The following is a 24,732-nucleotide window of genomic DNA, read 5'->3' on the forward strand; positions in this document are numbered from 1 at the left end:
TCTGCGCCTCTCACTCTGGTGGAGTTCCGGAGTCAACAGGAGAGTGCTCGGCGGTCGAGTTATCTCATCTTCACTAGACGTGATAAATCTACCCCAGCTGGATTGATCGCTTGGGAGGTAAGTGTAGACATGCCCTAAGAGACCAAGCTTAGCCATAGAAAATTGTAGAAGTGTAAATAAGTTGTCCAAAGTTTTGTCTGTGCATTACACAAAACATGAGTGGAAGATTTTTGACAAAGTTGTCAGAATGATAAAACAATCTTTGTCTCACTGGTTTTTTGGACTGGACCTTAAATGGTGCTTGTTCCAAAGAGAGGGGAAAATGAGTGTCACCTCTGAAAGTTGAAATATTTTTGTCATTTGTGGAAATAGAGTTGCTGCTTTTTTGAAAGGGGAACAACAGAAAGAAGTGGAAGATGCTTAAAGAGCATTTTTTAATTGATGGGTGGAGTGGGGAAGTGGCCGTGTGCACGTGAATAAGAAATTGCATTGTCGGTAGAAGAGCTGTTTCTTTACAGAGATCATGTTTGTTACATTTTCTATCTACAGTGGTTAATCAAGAAACAAAACCAGAACTGTAACATGGAGTGTTCTAAACAGTAACATTCCCCATAAGGAAGCACATCTGCAAGAAGGCTAAACCTATTCAGCATCTCCAGCTGACAAAACTGGCTCATCAGGCTATACAATGTCCTATTCAGGAAGGGCTAGTCAGTGGTGGGCAACCTGCGGCCTATCAGGGTAATCTGGTTGCGGGCCACGAGACATTTTGCTGAGACATGGGGAAAACCATGGAATGTGCAAGAATGACTACTCCATTCAGCCCCTTGCTTATTAGTGAGGCTGCTAACAGTTGTGGAGGTATTTTTTGTACCTAAAAAAACCACCCAATTGACCCATAACAGCAGTGTGACGGTAACATCTTTTGGAAACTAGCACCTTGGCTGGATTTGAACTGTTGATGTAGAGGTGGACAGCTGCATAAGTCATCACTAATACTCAGATTCATATTTATCCTATGGTACTAATGCCTGCCAACAGGAATGACGTATATAGACAAACACCAAATAACTGGAAATGCCATTCAGCCACAGTCAAATAAGAAGTCATATCAAGACGTGAGAAACAAAAAAGCAATAATAAACCAATGGGTAGTCACCCTCATATCATCAGAAAGCAACATCTCACTTAGGTGTTATTTTTACTGTACTATTATATTAACAATTTTCTACTGTCATCCTAAGAAAATATGAAAAATAATACACTGCTAATAAATATCTATTTGCAGCACACAGGAATTTCTGTACTTATTCCCTAATTATAATGAGAATTTGTTATTACTCCTGTTACTTCGGAGGTTTTTTTTTTTCAACTGCTGGTTGGAATGCGTGAGTGAGACAGACAATTATGGGTGTTTATATATTGCCATAGGTGGTGCACAGATTGTTACAACTACCACCCCTTCCGGCCCACATCCACTCTGCCACAGCCAAAATGGAAGCTGGCTCTCTACTGCTCCGTAGACAACAACTCTAGCTGATTAGCCAAAAAGGGGCCTCCCTCAGCTTGAGCCAGTAAGAACTCTGCTAAACACATTGAACTTGCAAGTCACTCTTTCTATATTATACCCAGGCCAAGTATATAGACGTAGGGATGCCTAGAAACATGAGGCACTCTCAGATAACTGTTTATGGAACACTATGCCTCATTCAGGATCAGATAGACAAATCAAAAAACCTGAATGCAATGGTATGAAAGGAAAGGATTTATTTCTGGGTAGCGCTGGCAATCATTTTGGGTGAGGGGGAGTCTATACAGTGTGGCTTACATTCCACTGTAAAACATTTCAACACTTACTTTTACTCCTCACCATTCAACGAAGAAAGATATTCAATCTTTTTTGATATTATCTATAGAACATGTACGTTCAAAAAGCTTTCTATAACCTAAAGGCTTGGACAGTTCTTGCTTAAAATATTCTGCCATGAAGATGTGGAAAATTAAAACTTTTCCATGTGCTGCAGCCAACTGAGCTGATGAAACAAGAAGTAATATTCAGAATGCGGATCAGTGTATCGTGATCTCATTCAAGATGCAACTTTTTCCTCTATATACAGTGTGTGTGTGTGAGGTGAAATCAACGCTGCAGAGATGAAAGTGTCAGCATTTTGGGATGAGCCCTAGGAAAGCATTTCAAGTATTTGCTTTTTAAGAATCTAAATTCTCCTTTAATATGTTGGTCACAAATCAGTGAGAAAGGAGAATGCTCAATTCTGAGCCTAAAACTCAAATAAAACAGACTTCAAATAGCCTTTTGCCCTTTCAAATAGCCTTCCTCGTGGGACTGTTTTTGTATATTGTTTTACTGTATCTGGAGCCAGCCACAGAAAGACAAGGTGAGCAAGACCTCTCTACACTAAGACCTTGCTATATTGAAAACTGTGTAGGTGAACCTTTAGTTATAATGAGCAAAAGTCTTATCCAACATTTATCAGCAATATTGTTCTATAAATGGCTTTCAAGTAGGGAATGAAGAGGGGTAGTGCATCAGGCTGATGCACTGTACTGTCTGGTACAACCCCGGAAGCTTCATGTCTTCCTCCAATGAAAGGAAGGGAGGCAATATGGGGCTTCAGAGGCAGTGCTGAACAAGATGACATCAGCACACCAACATCCAGTTCTCCCTTTCTCCTCACATGTATACAGTCACTCACCAAAAATACCCCTGGGCAGCAGGAATCTTTCTAGTGCCCTTGTATCCTGTACCTGCAGTAGGAGAGCTGACCTTTGGTATCCAGGCTCTGACAATCTCTACTCCTGGCACCTACGCAACAGCCAGAAACACACACCACAGGCACATTTTCCATAGAGGTCAGGATCAGATTTTCAAGTGCTCAAAACCCACCAATAGGAACAGATTTTTGGAGAGGTCAGCTTTAATTTAGGCACCTACTAAAGGTCAGATTTTCATAAATGCTCAGCAGCTGACATTCTGGGCTCTTGAAAATCTGGCCTCAACTGTAGTGCTGAGCATGACAGATAAGGCAATGTCCTGCCACATCCTTGGGAGACCTGAATTAAGTAACGTTGAGGCCCAGTGAATTAAATGAATGGTTACGTATCACTTCAGGTCAGGATTAGGTAGGTGTAACCTCTAGGGGGGAGATGTGACAGATGTGAGACCTGGGAGTTCAAAGGACTATACTGGAAATGTTGCAGAGAAGCAGGGACTTTAGGGAGAATAACTGTTACGTAGATTTCCTGGAGAATATCTAGAGACGTTAATGCAGATCCCCCTCCTCCAATTATGCAAAAACCCAGCCTTTTGAAGCTCAGCCCTGAGGAGTGGGTCATTATCTGCTGCCTACCTGTTCCTGAAGACTGGAGATCAAAGGCCCAAGCTATATAAAGAAATGGCTAAACTGTCCAGCCTGGATTCTAGCTCTGAAGCTGAGACTTCAGACTGTTAGTACTACTTCCATTAGTAAGTGTGGAAAGAATCAGTCCCTACAGCAATATCCTCCAACTGGTGCTCACAGGGTCTGTTACTATTAACATACGAAAGCACCATAACAATTTGTATAATTAGAATATCCAACAACCGCCACCCCCCAAAAAACAGACTCCTGATTCAAGCCCACTGAAACAAACATAACAAAAAACAGTTAACCTATTGGACTGTGTATCAAATGATCAATACAGAACAGCCATATAAATAGAACAGAAATAAAAGGAGGGGGAGGAAAAAAGAAAGGGGAAAACACTTTCAGGCATAAGCAGTATTGGACAGATGACCTAGTTGCATTACTCCACAGAAATCAATCAAATCAGAAAGCATTTTCCAAATCTTGGGAAAAGTAATATTGTTCCACTTCTTGCAGCAGCCATTTTTCAAATTTGGGAATTAAGCAAACACTTCTGAAGCCTTTACCAAAAGATCCTTCCTGCTGGCAAAGATACCCCTGAAGGATTCCTTTAAGTACAAATGCAAGGAAGCCAATCAGTCAGCATCAAAAACACAACAAACTGCACAACCTAGATACGTTGACTGGTACCCGCTGCAAACATTACAAGTCTCAGGAGAGAGGCCACAGAAACTGAATTACAGGGGTCTTAAGATTCATAATGTTACATCTCTTAGTGATTCATGGTCATCACATCTCCACACAAGGAGGTCAGTCAGGATAGCATGATCATAAGAGAGCTCAGTTCCCTCTACTCCAAAACCACAGGCCTCACATGTCTTGGTGGAGATTCTCCTCCAGCAGCCAAAGTGCTAAGGAGTATCTTTCTACAGGATGCAGGAGAAGGTAGCGATATTACAAACAATATATTACAGAGTACTTTGAAGATATAAAATGCCATATATTATTGATAAATATACACTAAATTAGGTAATAGTAATGCCTTATGGATGCCACTGCTCTTATCCGTACTGCACTTGTTCATGAATAATAACTTTAGTCTCAAAAGGCTGTCAATCCCACGTCTTTCAAAAACACGAAGGCCAAATTCTGCTCTCATTTAAAGCACAGTAACTGGGAACAGAATTGGGCCATACATTGTCTTTTTTTAATACAAAGAAAGAAACTGCTACTGTGCTGGTGTTAATGAGAGCAGCTGCAGAAATAGAGGATCATGTACACAAATCAGAAAATGTCAGTAAGTGTACCAAGATAAATCAACCGAAAGCCAAAAAAATACTGTATCAAGAATGCACACACAGAGAATGAGACAAAAAGAAAGGAAAGAGGTCTCCACATTGAAATTCCAAGGATTACTGGAATCAGAAGAGAATCAAGCATAAAACTCTGAAAAATATCTTGATAGTAGCCCTTGCACAAAAATTTTTTAAAATGGTCATGTGAAATAAAAATAGATGAGCATCAAGCTCAGTTACTCTTGTCAGATCAGATGCATGAAGAATTCCTGTTCCATTCACAGGATAATAAGAACATGAAGCAGATTGCCAGGTAAGGTTGATGGGGCAAACACAAGAAAGACTAAGAAATAATCAGAATATATGCTCTGGAATATAATAAACTACAATAATGTAAGTGTGTCTATTTACTAATCAGCATGCAATTTTCAATTTCATCCTTCTTTAGTTTAAATATCTCTTGAGTCCAATATATCTAAAATATCAAAATGAGGTTGAGCACAAGAGAAAGGACAATCTGTTTATCCAATGACTACAGCAGGGGTCTACATCTGCAATGCGATCTGCAAGCTACTGTGTCGATGACCTGCATTGTGTCCTGAGCACACAATGTCTCAGAGAGGAGAAAGAAACAGTCTGCATTCTAGCTACAGTCTTGGCTTAGTGCCACACGCAGACTACAGTTTTTAAGAAACTTGTACTTCAAAATATAAAAAATGTTCATAAAATGGATTATCCAACAAACATATTTCAGGTTGAGAATGAGAATCCACTGCTCTGATTCCAAATGCAAGACGCTAAGCTTTATGCAATAACTCACAGTGATACTTCTGGGTCCCTAAAATCCTTTGACTGTGCTGACTAACATGCCTAGCTACTCTTGCTTTTATAAAAAATAAAGCTTATATTGTGTCAAACGGTAAGGTAAACCACAGAAATATCAATCTGCAAATACCAAGAATTAATTCAGGCTACAATAAATACAAAACAGCAAGAAAATATTACTGACAAGCATTAAATCTAGGGGGAAAAATCAGTTCAGTTAAACAGGCAAACATCGATGCTTATCTGATGTTTATTCCAAACTTTTGAATCCAGAAATCAGACAGGTTACCTTCTGAAAATTATAGTACTTCCCATTCTCAATTACACTGGAAATACAATGAGAATAGTTTTCTCTCATGGGGTAAAATTCCTCCTAATTCAGACAATTAACATGAAGCCTATGCACAACTTAGATCTCACTATTAGAAGACAACTGGTTCATAGGGCTTGCCATGGGCCTCTGCACAGAGGTGAGTTTTTCCAATTCCAGGGTCAAATCCTGCTTGCCATACTGTACTCACACAAACTCACACTGACTTTGATAGGATGCGTTTAGCAAACAGGATCTGGCCTTTAATCTTGGACATATCTAGGAAATGGAGTGCAAAAATTTAAATCAACCAAAACAAAATGAAAAGAAAAACTAAAACATATTTTGAAAGCTCATATAACAAACAGTCTGGATTTTATTTCATTCTGATTGGATCCTCTGTTCCTAAAAAATATGAAGTATTAATTATCATGTTAGAAATAGACTGGATACATCATTGTGTTTCCAGGCTCTGTTTACACCTGACAAATCCACCTTTGTACGGTTTCATCAGATGAAACACTGCTTTAACTACCGAACTGCGTAGGACACAGTGAGCTTCTTGTAAATGTTTTCTACTCCAAACAATTGTAAATTTCCTGTTGTTAAGACTACACAGATGCTAGTTTTTCTAAATTACACTGCTATCTTTGTATAACTGCCTCCTACCTTCATTAAAAGGGTTGTGAAGATTTCCTCTCACCTTCCCAGATGAAGATTCGGTATTTGTGTGTGACAGTGAAAGTTGGAAATAAGCTTGTATAATTAACTTTTCACATTTTCAATGCAATATTTAATGGGACCATTGGGAAGGGGCTATTAATGAGAAAGCACAAGCTGTGGAGTTGTAGGTATGCTGATTACAGGCAGTTTATCTCCATCTCCTCCAAAGGTGCAGTGGTTTGATTTATCCGATGTCAAATTAAGAATGAGGCATTAATAAAAGCTAGCTGGCTGGATTAAGACTGAGATAATAGTTCTACAATGGGATGAGAAACACCTAGAGGTATATTTGCAACCATTTCCTATGATTAACTACATCTTGTCATTTGTTGGGAGGGTCATATGGTGGGGGTATTATTGGATTTCCAGACAGTACGATTGCCAGGACTGCTTCTTATCATTTACACTTTACAATGAGGTTAAGTACTTTTCTTCCAGCTGTGACCTCACTATGGCTATCCCAGCTTTTGTCACATTGAAGTGAGATTACTGCAGTGTAGTGTACATGGGGCTACACCTTCAAACCATTCAGAAAACTGAGCTAGTGTAGATTATTACTACAATTACAATAGTGTGGTACATTTTGTTAGGCACTCTATGTACACATAAAAATCGACCCTTGCCCCCAAAGAGCTTGCAGTTTAAGAACAAGATGAGAGACAAGAGGTATATACAACTAACAATTGTGGAAAGCACGCGTCAACAGACTGTAAAAGTTTGTATGAACAACACTGATACTTTCAAATCTGCACCGGCTACTAACTGATTAGATCTGATTGAAAATTTCCAGTGCAACACTTTTCCATTGGAAAAGGCTGACTTGACAGAATCTAAACATTACATGGTAATGTGTCCATTCTAGCTAAACTTTAGGTGGGTTTTGTGCCTGTCGCCCACCTGCCTACCTCTTCAGGCTCCCCAGTGCCTCAGCAGCTAGCCTAGGAACTCGGAGCCTGGGGAGACATAAAGCTTGGGAGCAGAGGAAGGTTGCACCAGAAATTTTCAAAGAGTTCCATTTCAATTGTTTAGAAACAGAGTATACTGAAACATCCCTCTCACCGGAAAATTTGCACCTCAGAACTTTTGTTCCAACTTAGAACTAATTTTTTTCTAGAAGTGTGAAATTTTCTGTGGAATAGAAATTCCAGCTCCCACACCGCACTACAACTGATTTCAGGGTGAAAGTTACGGTGCTTGTTTTGACCTCCCAACTTGAGAGACAGCCTCTCCCCATGCGACACCCAGGCAGATGTGACTGTCAGACACTCAAGCTAACATTCCCGCTCCTGATAAAAGGAGGCTGGCAGTAGGGGTTATCTGTGCACTGCAACACACTTCAATTCATTAGATGCCACATTTGGCAATTTCAAAACATGCTGCAAGAGTCACCTGTTCTCCCAAGGCTTTCCTGGGAGGAAGGAAATAGTGGGTAATGAGTGGATGATTGTTAATGAATCTTGACCTTGCTGGTGGCCGAAAAGGTTTTTTTAGAAGCTCTTGCTTCAGATTTAAGCATTACTGATAAAGTTTTGTTTGTATATTTAGTATGTAATGAAAACGTTTTGTTTTATGTTCTGAGCCTTGATTTAAGATATGTATTTGAAAACAAATTAAATACTAAATATATTTTATTACCTTATCGTGAGCATCAACAATGAAAAGGAGATACCAGGGGCCAAATTCTGCTCTTATTGGGAGTTTTGCTATTGACTCACTGGAAGCAAGTTTGCATCTTTATCCCAAAGCCCTGGGTTTTCAATTACTTTGTAACAGAGTTTTACAATATTTTGCATAGCTATTATTCATATGTTGTCAATTAGTTTCTGCATTTTTCACCCTAATAAATCGAATACCCAAAAGATAATTAAATATAGTTTTAAAAAGCGAGTAATATTCAAAATGCATACAGTTAGAAAAAACAATCAACTACCCAGAGCAACCACCCATGGGCTTCAATGTGTAAATTTATAAGTAACAATACAAACAGAATTATTTTTAGGTTGGAATATGCTTACTGCCATGTGTACCTGTAAAACATTACACAGATCATAAAATCAACCACTACCTTCACACACATATACCTTACAAACAATGCAATAATGTGTACCCATATATCAAAGCCTAATTTCAAACTAAGAACAGCTATCAGCAGTTAAAAAACGTAACATATGTGCAAAATATTCACAGCAAAATCCTAAACCACAAACCTGTCTCAGAACAGCTTAAATGGAAGTTCCACTTAAGGTTTATGATACTTTCAAGTGAATTTGGGCCCATATTTGACCAAATCTGGGCCTCATTATAATTTTGCATCCAAATCATAAGAAATTCACAGTTCTGAAGCCAAGACCAGGAGAAACTTGATGGCTCTGTTTTAATGTTTAACTTTGAAGTTTGGGGTTTGTCCCAACTAAAACTAAAACTGAAAGCCAAAGTTGAGGGATGCAAACACACGTCGATCAAACCAGAGAACATTTAAGCACGATTCTAAAGCTTCTGAGGTTTACACAGCTCTAGGGCTAGATCCTCAGCTGGTTTAAATTGCCACAGTTCCATTGTGTCAGTGACCGGGATGTGGACAGCCAGGGCAAGTGGTCAGAGCCAGAGTCTGAAGTCAGGAAATCAAAGCCAAAGCTCAGGACCAGGTTATCTGGAGTGAGGCAAGGCGAGAGCAAGACCGGTTCCAAGGCAGGAGCAGTGTGGGAACAAGCAGGCACAGGAACAATCACAGCCATGGGCAAATTTCTTTGAGCAGCCACTGAACTATTGCTGCTTCCTTGGTTTAAGAGCCATTATGCTGACTCTTCCAACCAACGAGGCAGTATAACCAATCAGGAAGCCTACCACAGGCCAGCTGCACTCATTAGGTTGCCCAGAGACTGGCTCTGTTGCAGGCCCCAATTCCTGACACATTGACTTCAAATCAATTGACTCAGTGGTGCTATGAAGTCAATAGACTTTAAGAAATCACTTGGAAGTCAATGAAGCTATGACAATTTATACCAACTGAGGATCTGATGCCTAATATTTATCCCATAGGCCTGAATGACTGATTGTTTCCTATTACCGTGAATACTGAAAATGTTTAATGGAAATCTTTATCATGAGAAATTGCTTTAGACATGCAGGAGCCAGTTTTAAAGTGTAATCACTCAGGTATTTACATTTTTTGAAAAAACATCAGAAACAATTGAGCAATATTACAAGCTAGTCATTTCTGAAATAATTTTTATATTGTTTTATTTCCGATGGCATACAAATATATTCCAACAAGTGAATGCAGCATTAAGTACAAGACAAAACCCTCCTTAATATTTTCAGTTTCTTAGACTCTTAAATCAAATAGTGTTATGGATCAATCTTGTCCAAACTATGCACAAAGTAAGGAGAATGGACATATTTACCAAAGTAAAACTGGGCACACAGCTACTCTCCATAACCTATCAATAAAAAATCACTAGTTTTTTGTCTTCAGAGATATCTGAAAGCACACCAGCATTCATTTCAGCTAGCCATTAGGTATAATCATCTTTCTCAACTTCCTAATTGTTGGGAATATGTAAAAAATGAGAAGGCAATGTCCAAAATGCAATATATCACCTTTTCAAGTCAGTTAAGGCAGTAATATTTTCATAAACGATATCTAACTATTGAATTACCTTGAAGAATTTTAATCCTGAATGTCTTCTGTATTTCTCCTCTCTTTTTTCCTTCTGTCTCTTCAAGATTTTATAAAAGAGCATCTTCCCCCTCAATATCTTTCAAACATTATTAAATGGCTGCTCTCTCTTCAAATCCTCTCTTTTCTGCCCGATATAAACTTTTCCTTTAATTTCCTTATTTCCTTTCTTCCTTTTTCAATATTAGTGCTTTCAACTTTTAGTTCCCTTCTTATATATCGTCAGTGCTTTACACTACATCTTCTGTTCGCCTTCTGAAAAAATATCATCCATCATCTCCCTCTTCCCCTTCTCCTCAACCCCCATGTTCTTTCACTTCCCCCACAAATCTGTATTTCCCAGGCTTATGTGTAACCTATCTCTATTTCCCTTATGTGACCAAAACCTCTCTTTGAAGCCAATGAGAATCAGGATCTGGTCCAAAAAGTGAATATAGCTCTTTGACCATAATGTAATTAAATTTAACATCCCTGTATGGGGGGAAAATACCAAAGAAACCCAACACAGTAGCATTTAACTTCAAGAAGGAGCTCTACACAAAAAAGAGGAAGCTAGTTAAATGAAGGTTAAACGGAATAGTCACAAGAGTGAAAAGCCTGCAAGTTGCACGGAAATTATTTTAAAACACCAATAATACAGGCTCAAACTAAAAGTATACCCTAAACAAAACAAAACACAACACAGCAAGAGGACCAAAAAAATGAAGCCATTGCTAAACAGCAGAATAAAAGAAGCAGTTAGAGACAAAAAGGCATCTTTTAAAAATTGCAAGTCAAATTCTACTGAGGAAAAAAAAAAGGAGCATAAACTCTTACAACTTAAGTATAATTAGACCAAAAAAGAATCTGAAGAGCAACTAGAAAAAGACACAAAAACTAACAGAAAGGACTTTCAGAAAGCCTTTGACAAGGTCCCACAACAACAACTCTTACACAAAGTAAAGAGTCATGGGACAAGACAGAAGGTCCTCTCATGGATCAGTAACTGGTTAAAAGATAGGAAACAAAGGCAGGAATAAATAGCTAGTTTTCACAACAGAAAGTGGAATGTTGGCTAGTCTACAAATGGAACCTGTGCTGTTCAACATATTTATAAATGATCTGGAAGAGGAGGTAAATAGTGAGGTGGCAAAATTTTCAGATGATTCTAAATTACTCAAGATAGTTAAGTCCAACATCAACTTTGAAGAATTACAAAGGGATCTCACAAAACTGGATGACTAGGCAACAAAATGGCAGATGAATTCAATGTTGACAAATGCAAAGTAATACACATTGGAAAATGTAATCCCAACTATACATACAAAATCATGGGTTATAAATCAGCTGTTAACACTCATGAAAGAGATCTTGGAGTCAGAGTGGATAGTTCTCTGAAAACAACTGCTCAGTGTGCAGCAGCAGCAGTCAAAAAAGCTAACAATTTTAAGAACCATTAGGAAAGTGTTAGGTAAGAAGACAGAAAATATGTCACTATATAAATCCATGGTACACCCTCTCCTTGAATGCTGCATGCAGTTCTCGTTGTCCCATCTCAGAAAAGATATTAGCATTGGAGAAGGTATAGAGAAGGGCAACAAAAATGACTGGGGGTATGAAACAGCTTCCATATTAGAGAGATTATAAAGACTGAGACTGGACATTTTAGAAAAATGACGACTAAAGGGGAATATTATAGAGGTCTGTAAAATCATGAATGGTGTAGAGAAAGTGAATAGTGAAGTGTTATTTACCCTTTCACCCAATACAAAAACCAGCAGTCGCGCAATGAAATTAAGAGGCAGCAGATTTAAAACAAATGTAAGGAAGTACTACTTCTCACAATACACAGCTAACCTGTGTAACTTGTTGCCAGGGGATGTTGAAGGCCAAAAGTATAACTGTGTTCAAAAAAGAATTAGATAAATTCATGGCGCATAGGTTCATCAGTAGTTATTAGCCAAGATGGTCAAGGACCCATGCTCAGGGTGTCCCTAAACTCTGACTGCCAGAAGCTAGGATTGGATTACAGGGGATGGATCACTCAATAATTGCCCAGTTCTCTTCATTCCTTCTGAGGCATCTGGCAGTGTCCACTGTTAGAAGATCAAATACTGAGCTGGATGGACCACTGGTCTGACCCAGCATGGCCATTCTTGTGTTCTTAATCCCACTGACTTCAATGGGTTTTGGATGATTGACTTCTCTACACAGTATTCCTTCCCTGGTGCTCCGTATAATAAAGATATATGCCTGCAAACTCAGTGCCACACAGCAACCTTTTCAAAACGAAGTTAAAATGCAATACCCTGAAAACAGGAGCTGATAATGGAAATGCTGGCAAAACTTCAACCACAGAAGTGCAAAAGGAGCATTACAATAGATTCTTCCTCTCTTAGATCAGCCCCAGGATCATCCTTACCACTTGCAGGGCAACAAAAAAGTACATGGCCTCACAGGGCCGGAGAAAGAGAAATCAGATCATGAGCTGCCTCCATTTCCACCTCCATTACTACATGGGATGAAAGAATTTGACAATGATGCATCCGATGAAGTGAGCTGTAGCTCACGAAAGCTTATGCTCAAATAAATTGGTTAGTCTCTAAGGTGCCACAAGTACTCCTTTTCTTTTTGACAATGAGTTGTTTCTTCTGCCTTAATCCTACTGCTGAAGACTTGAGAGTTGCAGGGTTTGCATGGGATATAAAGTCACAAACAGCAGTTTGCTTTAATTATAATTAAGGCTGTCCCAGGGCACCAGGAACTAACATGACCGTAGTTTTCACAGATGGAAGTATTATAAAGAGGAGAATGTAACAAACACGAATTTGTGGGCTTTCTATTCCACAAATCCTCCTTTCTCTGTGCATAAATGACTAACAGTGATTCAAAAAGCTTAAAGGACTAAAAACTGAGGCTGATCTAGCGGTGTGAGCACAGGCACAGGCCGCAATAACTCCTGTTTTCTAATCACAACCCTAACAATGACTCACTGTGTGGCTTCGGGCAAGTCACTTCGCCTCTATCCCTTAGTTTCCCCTTCAGTCAAATGGAGTTAACAGTAATAACCTACTAAACAAATCTGTGGTGAGAAGTCATTAGATAATTAATGTGCTCTTGCTCCCACTGAGGTCAATCCTGAGACTCGCTATGACTCAAATGGCAGCAGAATCAGTCTGTGTCATATAACACTTTGCACATAATAAGTACTAACAACAATATGACTACAGAAAGGTACTTGAATAGCAAAATGTTCTCAGTTAAAAACAGCACAGTAAATACTCTCTTATTGTTCCATCCTAAACTAAACTTATTAAAAACTGAGAAAATGTGCAGGCTTGGGACTTCATTAGGACAGCTTCTTATTTGCAAATTGCTCAGATGTTCCAGGATTACATACAAACTTTACTTGCGGTACTGTACTTCATCAATCCTATTCACCCAGTGACTTACAGAGAAGCACTGAATTCCTACGGCAAAATTCTGCAGGCATCCCCACTCTACGGTGCAGAGAGTGGTAAGCAATATACCGCACATGGAAGGATACTGCCTGGGTTACCCCATGATCCTGCTGCTGAGGACGGATGAAGCAGCCAGTAGACTTCTTTGAACAACTAGGTCACTGCAGAGCGAGAGAGAGCAGTCAGATACAAGTAGGATGTGAGTATGGTATACCACATTTTAGATAGATAGATACCTGTGTATGTGTTGTGCTGGTGATTCAGTTCACGGAAGGCCCTGTATAATAGTAGTTACTTGCCAGGCAACCTTGGCAAGTCATTTCACCTGTGTGTAACTCAGTTTCCACATCTGTAAAAGCACTATATAAAAGCTAGGTATTATTATTTTTACATCTTCAGCAGCAGCAATGGTCCTGAACCAGCTGCCCTCCACTGTCCCAGCCCTCTTTCCAACATCAGAAGTGTTGGTTCTCATCACCAGTTCAACCTGGCACTCAGCCTGCCCTTGCAGATGGACAGCTGTCTTTCCCTGGTCTGCTCACACTCCCGATCCTCCACCTACGTCAGCACACTGCACAACCTGATCTGGATCCAGCTTCCACTTACCAGGCCTAAACCCCAGCCCTGGGATTCCCTCGTAAGTGCCTTGCTTGGAAGTGGAGGTTCAGCTCAGCACCTGTCCTCTACTCCCCCTTTCCACACACAGATATAGCCAGGCTTTTACCCTTTTTAAAGACTTTCAGACTGTGCTCATATCTTCCAAAGGTAGCAGACCTTGCAGAGATGATTCCTCATCTATCCTCCCATGGAAGTTTCTGCTCTTCTAGGCCAAGTCCATATACAGGTCCTGAACCAGCATTTAGTCTGCAGACTATCAGTCCTTCTGTTGCTAAATCATGGAAAGTGAAGAGGGGTGATTTGGTGGGGAAATACAGCATCATGGAATGAAAAAGGAGCATGAGCCCATTGTGACCCAGGAAAATACAGAGAAAAGGAAAGGCCATTATTTTGTCTGCCTGTAGTTACCGCAGAAAATATTCCTTCTAGAGGATTTTAAAAAGAATTAACCCAGCCATTTTTACGAGGCAAGTTCTCTGGTTTAGATGATGTACAGCTTCCAGTTTGATTGTATTTTCCAACAATTGCAATAAGAATACATTTGCAAAGAACTGCTAACTGACAAGTGTGCAGATTGCTCTGGTTTCAAAGTGATTCACACAGCTTCCTCATCAGTTCCCTCTTCCCCTGCATCTTATGTCTCATCCAATATCAAAATATATTCATTTTGTCCACTTTTACTGAAAATTGTTGGAACACACACATGGGCAGGGGGGCTGGCATTATCAGAACATCAGTATTTTAATCATCTCTGACAGGGGGATGAGTTAAGTACAGACACACAAAAACTATAAGCATCTCTAAATCTTTTTTTTTTTTTTGCATCCTGGAATAAAATTTAAAAACCTCTCTTATGGACCTCTCTGTAGCGTGAGTTTGTTAATGTATAAAAAGTTATAGAAATCCAGATTTAAGGACGATTAGTTGAATTTATTTTGCAATGAACATACGATAAATACCAATTTCTGATTTTTAAAGATGTTGAAAACAGGACACAAGACTTAATTAACAGAGCTAGTACATTCAATATTCTATGCACAGCAACTGCAAATGACATTTTTCCCTTCTGTGCAGAGATTTTTTTTTTAAAAGAAAACTCTTTATACCCCAATTTTGTTCTAAATACCGAAGGCCCCCATCCTCCAAACATTAGAACCGATGAATAACTTTATATATGCGAGTAATTCCACTGAATTCATTAATTAAGGACTTCAATGGGACTACTTACATGAGTAAATATGCTCTCATGTGTAAGTTTTTTCAAGACTGGAAGCCTTTGATTGCAGATTATTTGGGACAAGTACTGTCTCTTTATGTTTGTATAAAATAGAGTACAATGGAGCCCCAATCCTGACAGAGGCTTTTTGGCACTACTGTAATAGGAGTATTAAACAACAACTTCTATTGCCCAGCACTCAAGATCAGGCCCTAAATCTGAATAAACAAGATTCAGATAATTAAATAAATGTTCATGGTAATTAATAAACATTTATTACATGTTTTGAGTACCAGGGAATGTGGGGTAACTGAAATTATTAGATAACTGAAGTCGTACACATTTAAGATGTTTTTGCAAAAAATTTAAAATCAGAACCATGTATAGTCCAAATTATATCCCATTCAAATTGCAGTAAGATTTATACCTTTTGATACCATCAGATGTGTTTTTATATCACATCTGATATTCAGAACTGTGCATGTGATCATGAGCTAATGTAAATTCACTTACATTACATTCACTTAGCTTCACTGACTCCAAAGGAGCCATGCCAATTTACACCAGTTGAGAATCTGGTTCTGTACCATCATTTCAAGGAGTGTTTTAGACCCAAATAAGATATCATTTTAAAACAGCTTTATTCTCATCTTTTATTTGAAGTTATCATTTGTATTACTTATCATTTGTATACTACAGTCTAACACACAGAAGTTTTTAAAACAGAAACTGATGAATGCTGCATACAAATTATCCTTCAATACATTTGTCTCATGACTCACTCAACAAACCGCTCCCATTAAAATGGTTTAATTACTCATAGCTACTTTAAGTCATATCTCCCAGCTAGCAGTATATGTAGCTGTCATAGGTGACCGGTGACCAAAGAATTGTAAACACTAACCTTTACAAGTGCCTCTAACTGGTTAAATATAACCATACACCTATTTCTTAAAAGAATGTCTGAAAGGTATTATAGTTCTAAAATTGCATCTGGTGGACAGATAAATGATTTCAAAGTAGCATGAATCACTTTAAGCCCTGGTCTATACTAGGACTTTAGGTCGAATTTAGCAGCATTAAATCGATGTAAACCTGCACCCATCCACACGATGAAGCCCTTTATTTCGACTTAAAGGGCTCTTAAAATCGATTTCCTTACTCCACCCCTGACAAGTGGATTAGCGCTTAAATCGGCCTTGCTGGGTCGAATCTGGGGTACTGTGGACACAATTCGACGGTATTGGCCTCCTGGAGCTATCCCAGAGTGCTCCATTGTGACTGCTCTGGACAGCACTCTCAACTCAGATGCACGATTGTCTGCCGTTGCTCTGACGCAGGGAGGGATGACTGACGACATGTCTTACAGGGTTGGCTTACAGGGAGTTAAAATCAATAAAGGGGGTGGCTTTACATCAAGGAGTATTTCAGGCAGGAGTTCACGGAGGGTTCCAATAAGAAATGGTGCACCTAAGTTATTGTTCTTACTGCAACAAGCAGGTTGGTCTGGCCTCTGATTGATACTCGGCTAGATTTACCTCGCTGCACCTGAATGAGGGAGGCAATCTAGTGACAGAGGATGTGGAAAAAGCTAATGTACTCAATGCTTTTTTTGCCTCTGTCTTCACTAACAAGGTCAGCTCCCAGACTGCTACGCTGGGCATCACAAAATGGGGAAGAGATGGCCAGCCCTCTGTGGAGATAGATGTGGTTAGGGACTATTTAGAAAAGCTGGACGTGCACAAGTCCATGGGGCCGGACGAGTTGCATCTGAGAGTGCTGAAGGAATTGGCGGCTGTGATTGCAGAGCCATTGGCCATTATCTTTGAAAACTCGTGGCGAACGGGGGAAGTCCTGGATGACTGGAAAAAGGCTAATGTAGTGCCAATCTTTAAAAAAGGGAAGGAGGAGGATCCTGGGAACTACAGGCCAATCAGCCTCACCTCAGTCCCTGGAAAAATCATGGAGCAGGTCCTCAAAGAATCAATCCTGAAGCACTTGCATGAGAGGAAAGTGATCAGGAACAGCCAGCATGGATTCACCAAGGGAAGGTCATGCCTGACTAATCTAATCGCCTTTTATGATGAGATTACTGGTTCTGTAGATGAAGGGAAAGCAGTGGATGTATTGTTTCTTGACTTTAGCAAAGCTTTTGACACGGTCTCCCACAGTATTCTTGTCAGCAAGTTAAGGAAGTATGGGCTGGATGAATGCACTATAAGGTGGGTAGAAAGCTGGCTAGATTGTCGGGCTCAACGGGTAGTGATCAATGGCTCCATGTCTAGTTGGCAGCCGGAGTCAAGTGGAGTGCCCCAGGGGTCGGTCCTGGGGCCGGTTTTGTTCAATATCTTCATAAATGATCTGGAGGATGGTATAGATTGCACTCTCAGCAAATTTGCGGATGATACTAAACTGGGAGGAGTGGTAGATACGCTGGAGGGGAGGGATAGGATACAGAAGGACCTAGACAAATTAGAGGATTGGGCCAAAAGAAATCTGATGAGGTTCGATAAGGATAAGTGCAGGGTCCTGCACTTAGGACGGAAGAATCCAATGCACCGCTACAGACTAGGGGCCGAATGGCTAGGCAGCAGTTCTGCGGAAAAGGACCTAGGGTTGACAGTGGATGAGAAGCTGGATATGAGTCAGCAGTGTGCCCTTGTTGCCAAGAAGGCCAATGGCATTTTGGGATGTATAAGTAGGGGCATAGCGAGCAGATCGAGGGACGTGATCGTTCCCCTCTATTCGACATTGGTGAGGCCTCATCTGGAGTACTGTGTCCAGTTTTGGGCCCCACACTACAAGAAGGATGTGGATAAATTGGAGAGAGTCCAGCGAAGGGCAACAAAAATGATTAGGGGTCTAGAACACATGACTTATGAGGAGAGGCTGAGGGAACTGGGATTGTTTAGTCTGCAGAAGAGAAGAATATGGGGGGATTTGATAGCTGCTTTCAACTACCTGAAAGGGGGTTCCAAAGAGGATGGCTCTAGACTGTTCTCAGTGGTAGCAGATGACAGAACGAGGAGTAATGGTCTCAAGTTGCAGGGGGGGAGGTTTAGATTGGATATTAGGAAAAACTTTTTCACTATGAGGGTGGTGAAACACTGGAATGCGTTACCTAGGGAGGTGGTAGAATCTCCTTCCTTAGAGGTTTTTAAGGTCAGGCTTGACAAAGCCCTGGCTGGGATGATTTAACTGGGAATTGGTCCTGCTTCGAGCAGGGGGTTGGACTAGATGACCTTCTGGGGTCCCTTCCAACCCTGATATTCTATGATTCTATGATTCTCTGTGAGTGACTGCAGTGTGACCTAGAGGAACGAGTCCCCTAGACGGGGGGCGGGGGGGGGGAGGGGTTGGTTTGCAAATGAGTACAAACCAAATCTGGTCTATTTCTTGTTTTGATACACTCCATCTATCTTCTACATCTTTGGCTGGCAGCAGACGGTGCAGAAGGACTGCATGCCATCCACATCTCATGGCTGCTCGGCAGAAGATGGTACAAGAGGACTGCTAGCAATCCGTATCGCCTGCCTGCTCACCATAAGATGGTTCAATAGGACTGACTGCAGGACTAAAGAGAATGACCTGATCAAGTCACTCCAAATTTAGTCCCATGTGCCCATGTCTGCCCAGGCGCTCCTGATTGACCTCACACAGGCAACCAGGCGCACCTCGGACATGACGATGACGGCTACCAGTCCTACTCTACCGTCTGCTGCCACAAGGCAAGGGGTTGCTGCTGCTGTGTAGCAATGCAGTACCACGTCTGCCAGCACCCAGGAGACATACGGTGACAGTGAGCTGAGCGGGCTCCATGCTTGCCGTGGTATGGCGTCTGCATAGGTAACTCAGGAAAAAAGGCGCAAAACGATTGTCTGCCCTGTCTTTCACGGATGGAGGGAGGGAATGGGGGCCTGACGACATGTACCCAGAACCACCCACGACAATGTTTTAGCCCCATCAGGCATTGGGATCTCAACCCAGAATTCCAATGGGCAGCAGAGACTGCGGGAACTGTGGGATAGCTACCTACAGTGCAACACTCCGGAAGTCAACACTTGTCTCGGTACCATGGAAGCACTCCGCCGAGTTAATGCACTTAGAGCATTTTCTGTGGGGACACACACACTCAAATATATAAAACCGACTTCTAAAAAACCGACTTCTATAAATTCGACCTAATTTCGTAGTGTAGACATACCCTAAGATTTCTGAACACAAAACATGTTATAGAATTATCCTGACCTCGTGTACTATTTAAGTTTGCTTGGCAGTTAATATCAAGGCTTTAGGAAGGTAATATTCAAGTGAAATCGTACACATCTTAGTCTCTGATCTCATAAACTGAGCAACCAAGTGAATTTGTAAAAGAAAAATAATAGTGCCAGGAAAGGCAGGTATGCAACATTTTCACAATGGTATTTTTTGTTTGTCCCCTAACTGTATTCTAAGGACAAAAGTACTTTTACTAAATAGGAAAAAGCCATTTGGTTGGCAACTGCATCCTATCTCCTATGTATGTACAATTTTGGCCTCATCTCTTGGTTTGGTCACTGTACTCTTCCGCCATTCCTCTATTCATATGAATGTCTAGCTGTCTCTTAAATTCATTTATTTAATTTGCTTCACTGGTCTTCTATACTAATTTATGCCATGTAGCCCAATCTGTCTCTTATTAAACCCAGTGGCAAAAGTATTATTGATTTCAATAGGAGCAAAACCAGTCCACATATATTTACTATGGTCTGAGTGAACATTCTACCTGAATTCCCTTTTATTAAAAAAATGCTGGGTTTTAAATTGGGCCCTGTCATTTTTGTAATCATCCAGACAGTTCACTACATTCTGCTTCATGGACTCCTGACTCATTTAACTATTTTTTAATCAGTTTACCTCAAAAGTCTGCTGTTCTTTTGTGAGAACAAGATCATCTTCAGATGCAAAGTATACTGATAACAGACATTTTTCAAACCTACAGCAACCTTTCAGAGCAACACTGCTTTTCAGATCCTCTGAGAATATAACTTAAGCTAAAAACAATATTTGAGATGGAGTTTAACCAGGGTCAATAAATACTGTTTTGATCTTGATTCCATAACTATCCTGTCTATCTTTAGATGTAAGTTTTCACTTCAACCATCCAATAATGACCTTTTCCTTATTCTTCTGAAATAATCCCTATTTCCGTGGTGAGTACACTGATTTTCTTAACTATTTAGTTATATCCTAGCTGGATTTCTAGCCCTCTGAATCTTCGTTCTTCTTCAATGTTAAATTTCCTTCTTCAAATTTGCTATTTTCCATGTGACAAATACTGTTCTACCTACACTGCATAAAACACAAATAACTCCTGTTTGTGCATCAATATAATTAATAAAGATGCCAGGAGTGTGCACTAGGGTCTGGTGTGCAACCTGGGAATAACCTGAAAAAGATGATTTTAAGATTTTTAACTCCAGTTCTCCCCCCCGCCCAGCAACTGTTGATACCATTCAGCCCGGTTCAAATCATGATTTTGGGGTAATCACCACCAAAAGAATGGCTATTTTTTCCTCAAGATTTCAAAATAACGAAAAGCTGGAATTCACCTTACAATCTGGTTACAGTTCTGCCACTATTTATAACTATTTAAAGAGGCATTTAGCCAGGCTTTTAGCTGAAACCACTTGGTACCGTTCTTTTAAACGGCATTTTATATTAGTCCAGTCACCTAAAAAGATCTACAGATGTGGGCTTTGGTTGCACTGTACCTATATATTTGCTATGTATTACCAGTCTGTAGTACACATACATTGATCTCAGTGCAATAAAAGCTTATTAACATGAGAACTATCTCTGTCCAGTAAACCATATCATGAGTTCCTCTGAGCTACCCTTCAGTTTAATTGGATTCCACTTAACTTGACAAAAGGGACCTGTTTCAGGCTAAACCAACAAAAGATAAAATATGAGTGTGCTTCAGTTACTCTCTTGGAGGTTTGTCTCAATTCCTTTTCCCTTAAAAGGGGCAATGTCTTAATTGGTAGGATTATGTGTTCCAGAATAAAGACGACAAGGCCCATGGGAGCTACTTAAGATAAACCCATCCAATAAGAATCTTGTCCATACTTTGATTCTCTCTCTCACTGTGACAACTAAAACCTCTTTCTTTCAGGCCTGTCCAGATCTCAGCTCATCCCAGCTGCCACAGCCTTTTCAAAACGTTTCTGCTGAAATAATTTTCCTCTCCCACGGCTCTGAATTTGTTATTCCTTTCTTTGAATTCCCTTTATTAGCATTTTGCTTCCCAAATCAAACTCAATTTTCCTGTACTCACCTTTAACACCCTGGAAAACTTTGTCCCTGCATACATCTCTCCTCATATATCTTTCCCACTCAAGCTGACCTCATAAATCCCTCACTCATATCTACCGTCCATTCTCTCCTTCACATTCTCTTCCATGCATCTCTTTATGTTTGGAGCTTGCGCCTCTGGGGCATTGAATGACCATCTTTAAATAAACCCTTAAAACTCACTTTTTCTATGTAACAGTTCATCAATGCTCCAGCCAAAAAAAGGAATTTGTATTCTGTAATAAAAATATGTAGCACTTTGAGACTGGACATCCTGTGCATATATATATGAAGTGTATTTTCAGAACTGATTGTAAAGAGGAAGTATTTACTTTTACATTCTGTACAGCATAATGTACACTAACAGTGCGCAATAAACACTAAAATAATATGTAATAAATAGGAAGGATCAGATTCATTTGTTTCCTGCAGTGTTCGGGAGGCCTAGGCTAGTTTGTATTTGGTCTCTTCAATCATTCAGTGCTCATAAGACAACGATTCTTTTCCAGCCCCAGGTATATTTCTGTGCAATTATAACAACTGCATAAACCTGAGAGAGCTCACCTGACTCATTTCAATGTAGCGAAGATTTTAACAGAGTATTGGACAAGCAGAGATATCTGAATGCAGATTACCTTTTGAATATGCACTAATACACAAACTGAATTACAGATGTAATTTATCCATCACAAGTTGGTTCTAAATACTGATTATATCAGTGCTTATGCAGAAAATTGGAAGTGATAGAAAAGCCAAGAAGTTTTTCAAACTTTAATTTGCCTTATTTCTCTTTGTGTAATCTACTCTAAACTAGTAACAGCTGATACAGTAAGGGCTAAATTCTGTTCTGTGGTAGAACAGAAATGGGTCCTAAGCGTCTAATTTTTTTTTAATGAAAGCTATTGGTCGCAATAATAACAGTGAGTCCCATAAATATAGAATATGTCTTATAAAAGAGTCATTTATTTTATGCATTTTAAATTTGTTAACCTTTAAATTAAATGAGTCTTCTCTTGTTTTCGTATTGTGGAATAGGGCCAGAATGTATGCCTGCGTTGCCACCATTATAGCAGTAGTTATTTTACACACAGCTAAAAATTTGTCAGGCTTCTGTGCAGCGAAAACCCTGTGACAGGCCATTCAGGCTCTGAAAGATTTAATTGGAAGGAGCTTTGTAGCCTTTTCCTAGCACTGCAGCCACAGAGAATTTTTTTATTGTACCTATATCAGAAAACTGATCCACAGCATAAATACATTGTATCAGGTATATTACAGCATACTGTATGGATAGGAGGTCTCTTATTAGCATAAATACATTGTGCATGGAATAACTGCATTTATTATACCCTTTGTCATACCAGCACCTGTTAGAGTTTTCCCAAATGTGGTATAATACACTTATCAAAATTCAGTCAAAGGTGATGATGCCTAATACTGTTTAACAAGTATAATTAACTGAGCTTTTAAAATTGATGATGCTGTCTTTCTGTTTTGAAGCAATCCCCTTTGGGGAGAGAAGAGATTGGTGTGGAAGTCCGGATACATGGGGAACCTCAACAACAGTAAGTAAGGCTGTGTCTACACTATGAACTAGGAATGTAATTTCCAGCTTACGTACACACACTCACACTAGCTCTCGAGTATGAATAGTGCAGCTGTGGTAGGACTGCAGCAGCAGCATGGCTTAGCTGTGCTGAGTACATACCCACGGAGTTCAGGCAGGTTTACACACGGCAGGCTTCCACTGCTGCTGCCCGTGTTACCATGACCACACTACTGTTTATACTAATGCTAGCTCAATGAGAGCTAGCATGAGCATGTGTACATAAGCTGGGGAACAAACACCTAGACCACAGTGTAGATGTAGCCTATGACTGCTAAGAGTCAAAACCTCAGGGTATTTTTTGCTTCCTTAAAGCTCTGATTGGGATACACCTGGATCCATTTGACAACAAGTCCATCAAAGGCAAAGAGCTGAGGGGAAAAATTTAAAGCCACCCCTATAGTACATTATGATTTCCACTGGAGATCCTTTTAACCGATATCAGATATGCTGATGACATGATGTTCTTTGCCACTGAAGCAATGCAACAAATGATGGAGTCTGTAAAAGCAGTTAGTGAGGAATAAGGAGTATTCCTGAATGTGATGACGACAAAATGCATGCACATTGACAGGACTAACAAAAACAGGATGCAAGTGTACATCACTATTAAAGAACAAGCTGTAGAGGCAGTAGCTTAATTTAATGATTTGGGTTCACATATATTCAACCAAGGAGGCTATTCCAAAGAAATCAGAAGATGACGAGGGATGTTCACTCGATTGCAGGCTCCTTTAAAGAAAGGATAGACAAACCATGGCATGTCAAAATCTATGAAGGTGCAAGTGGGGAAAAGCCTATAGTTTTCCATAGCAATTTATGGATGTGAATCACGGGAATGCTGCTGGCAAGAAGAAGACTGAAGCTTTTGAAATGCGGTGCTGGCTAAGACTCTTGTGTATCTCCTAGATGGAAAAAAAGACTAATCTGTCAGTTAGAACTATTATTGGAGAAAAGCAGAACTGGATTTCAGAAATCAACAGATGCAAACTTATGTACTTTGGTCCCATTAGGCGTAAAGATGGAAATAACCTTGAGAAAGCTATTATAAAAGAAATGGTGGAGGGTTAACAAGCAGAGGATGAACAGCAATGAGGTGGATGCATGGTGTGTGGCAGAATCACTGGATCGTCACCTGCTCAAAGTTACAATGGATCATGAAGGCTTCTACAACTTCTGCTGTGATGTCACCAATATTCAGACATAAATAAATGGATTTACTTTACTTACTTACTTTTATTAGAGTACAAAATGACCAATTAAATAAAATGCCATTTTATCGATATGCCCTTTGCCTTTTACAAACTTAGTCCCCAATCCTG

The 24,732-nt window shown here is 39.9% G+C and overlaps 1 protein-coding gene across 29 annotated transcripts in view; it reads right to left on the reverse strand.

Annotated features, from left to right (window-relative positions):
• MBNL1 (muscleblind like splicing regulator 1) overlaps window positions 1-24,732 on the reverse strand; it is a 197,549-nt gene that overhangs the window by 124,369 nt on the left and 48,448 nt on the right. For 2 of the 29 annotated variants that reach the window (XM_077826794.1, XM_077826806.1), the window contains exons 2-3: window positions 14,362-14,526; window positions 13,630-13,997 (exon numbers count right to left, since the gene is read on the reverse strand). The exons of 25 other annotated variants lie outside the window; for them this stretch is intronic. Coding sequence is in view for 1 of the 4 variants with exons in the window: in XM_077826812.1 (XP_077682938.1) it covers window positions 13,630-13,713 (84 nt within the window). In the remaining 3 variants the exon portion in view is untranslated. Of the gene's footprint in view, window positions 1-13,629; window positions 13,998-14,361; window positions 14,527-24,732 lie in introns of those variants that run through there. 2 more of the 29 variants (XM_077826792.1, XM_077826812.1) reach the window with 2 other exon arrangements.

This window comes from Eretmochelys imbricata, chromosome 9, assembly GCF_965152235.1.
Source record: "Eretmochelys imbricata isolate rEreImb1 chromosome 9, rEreImb1.hap1, whole genome shotgun sequence".
In the NCBI taxonomy this organism is placed as follows: Eukaryota; Metazoa; Chordata; order Testudines; family Cheloniidae; genus Eretmochelys; species Eretmochelys imbricata.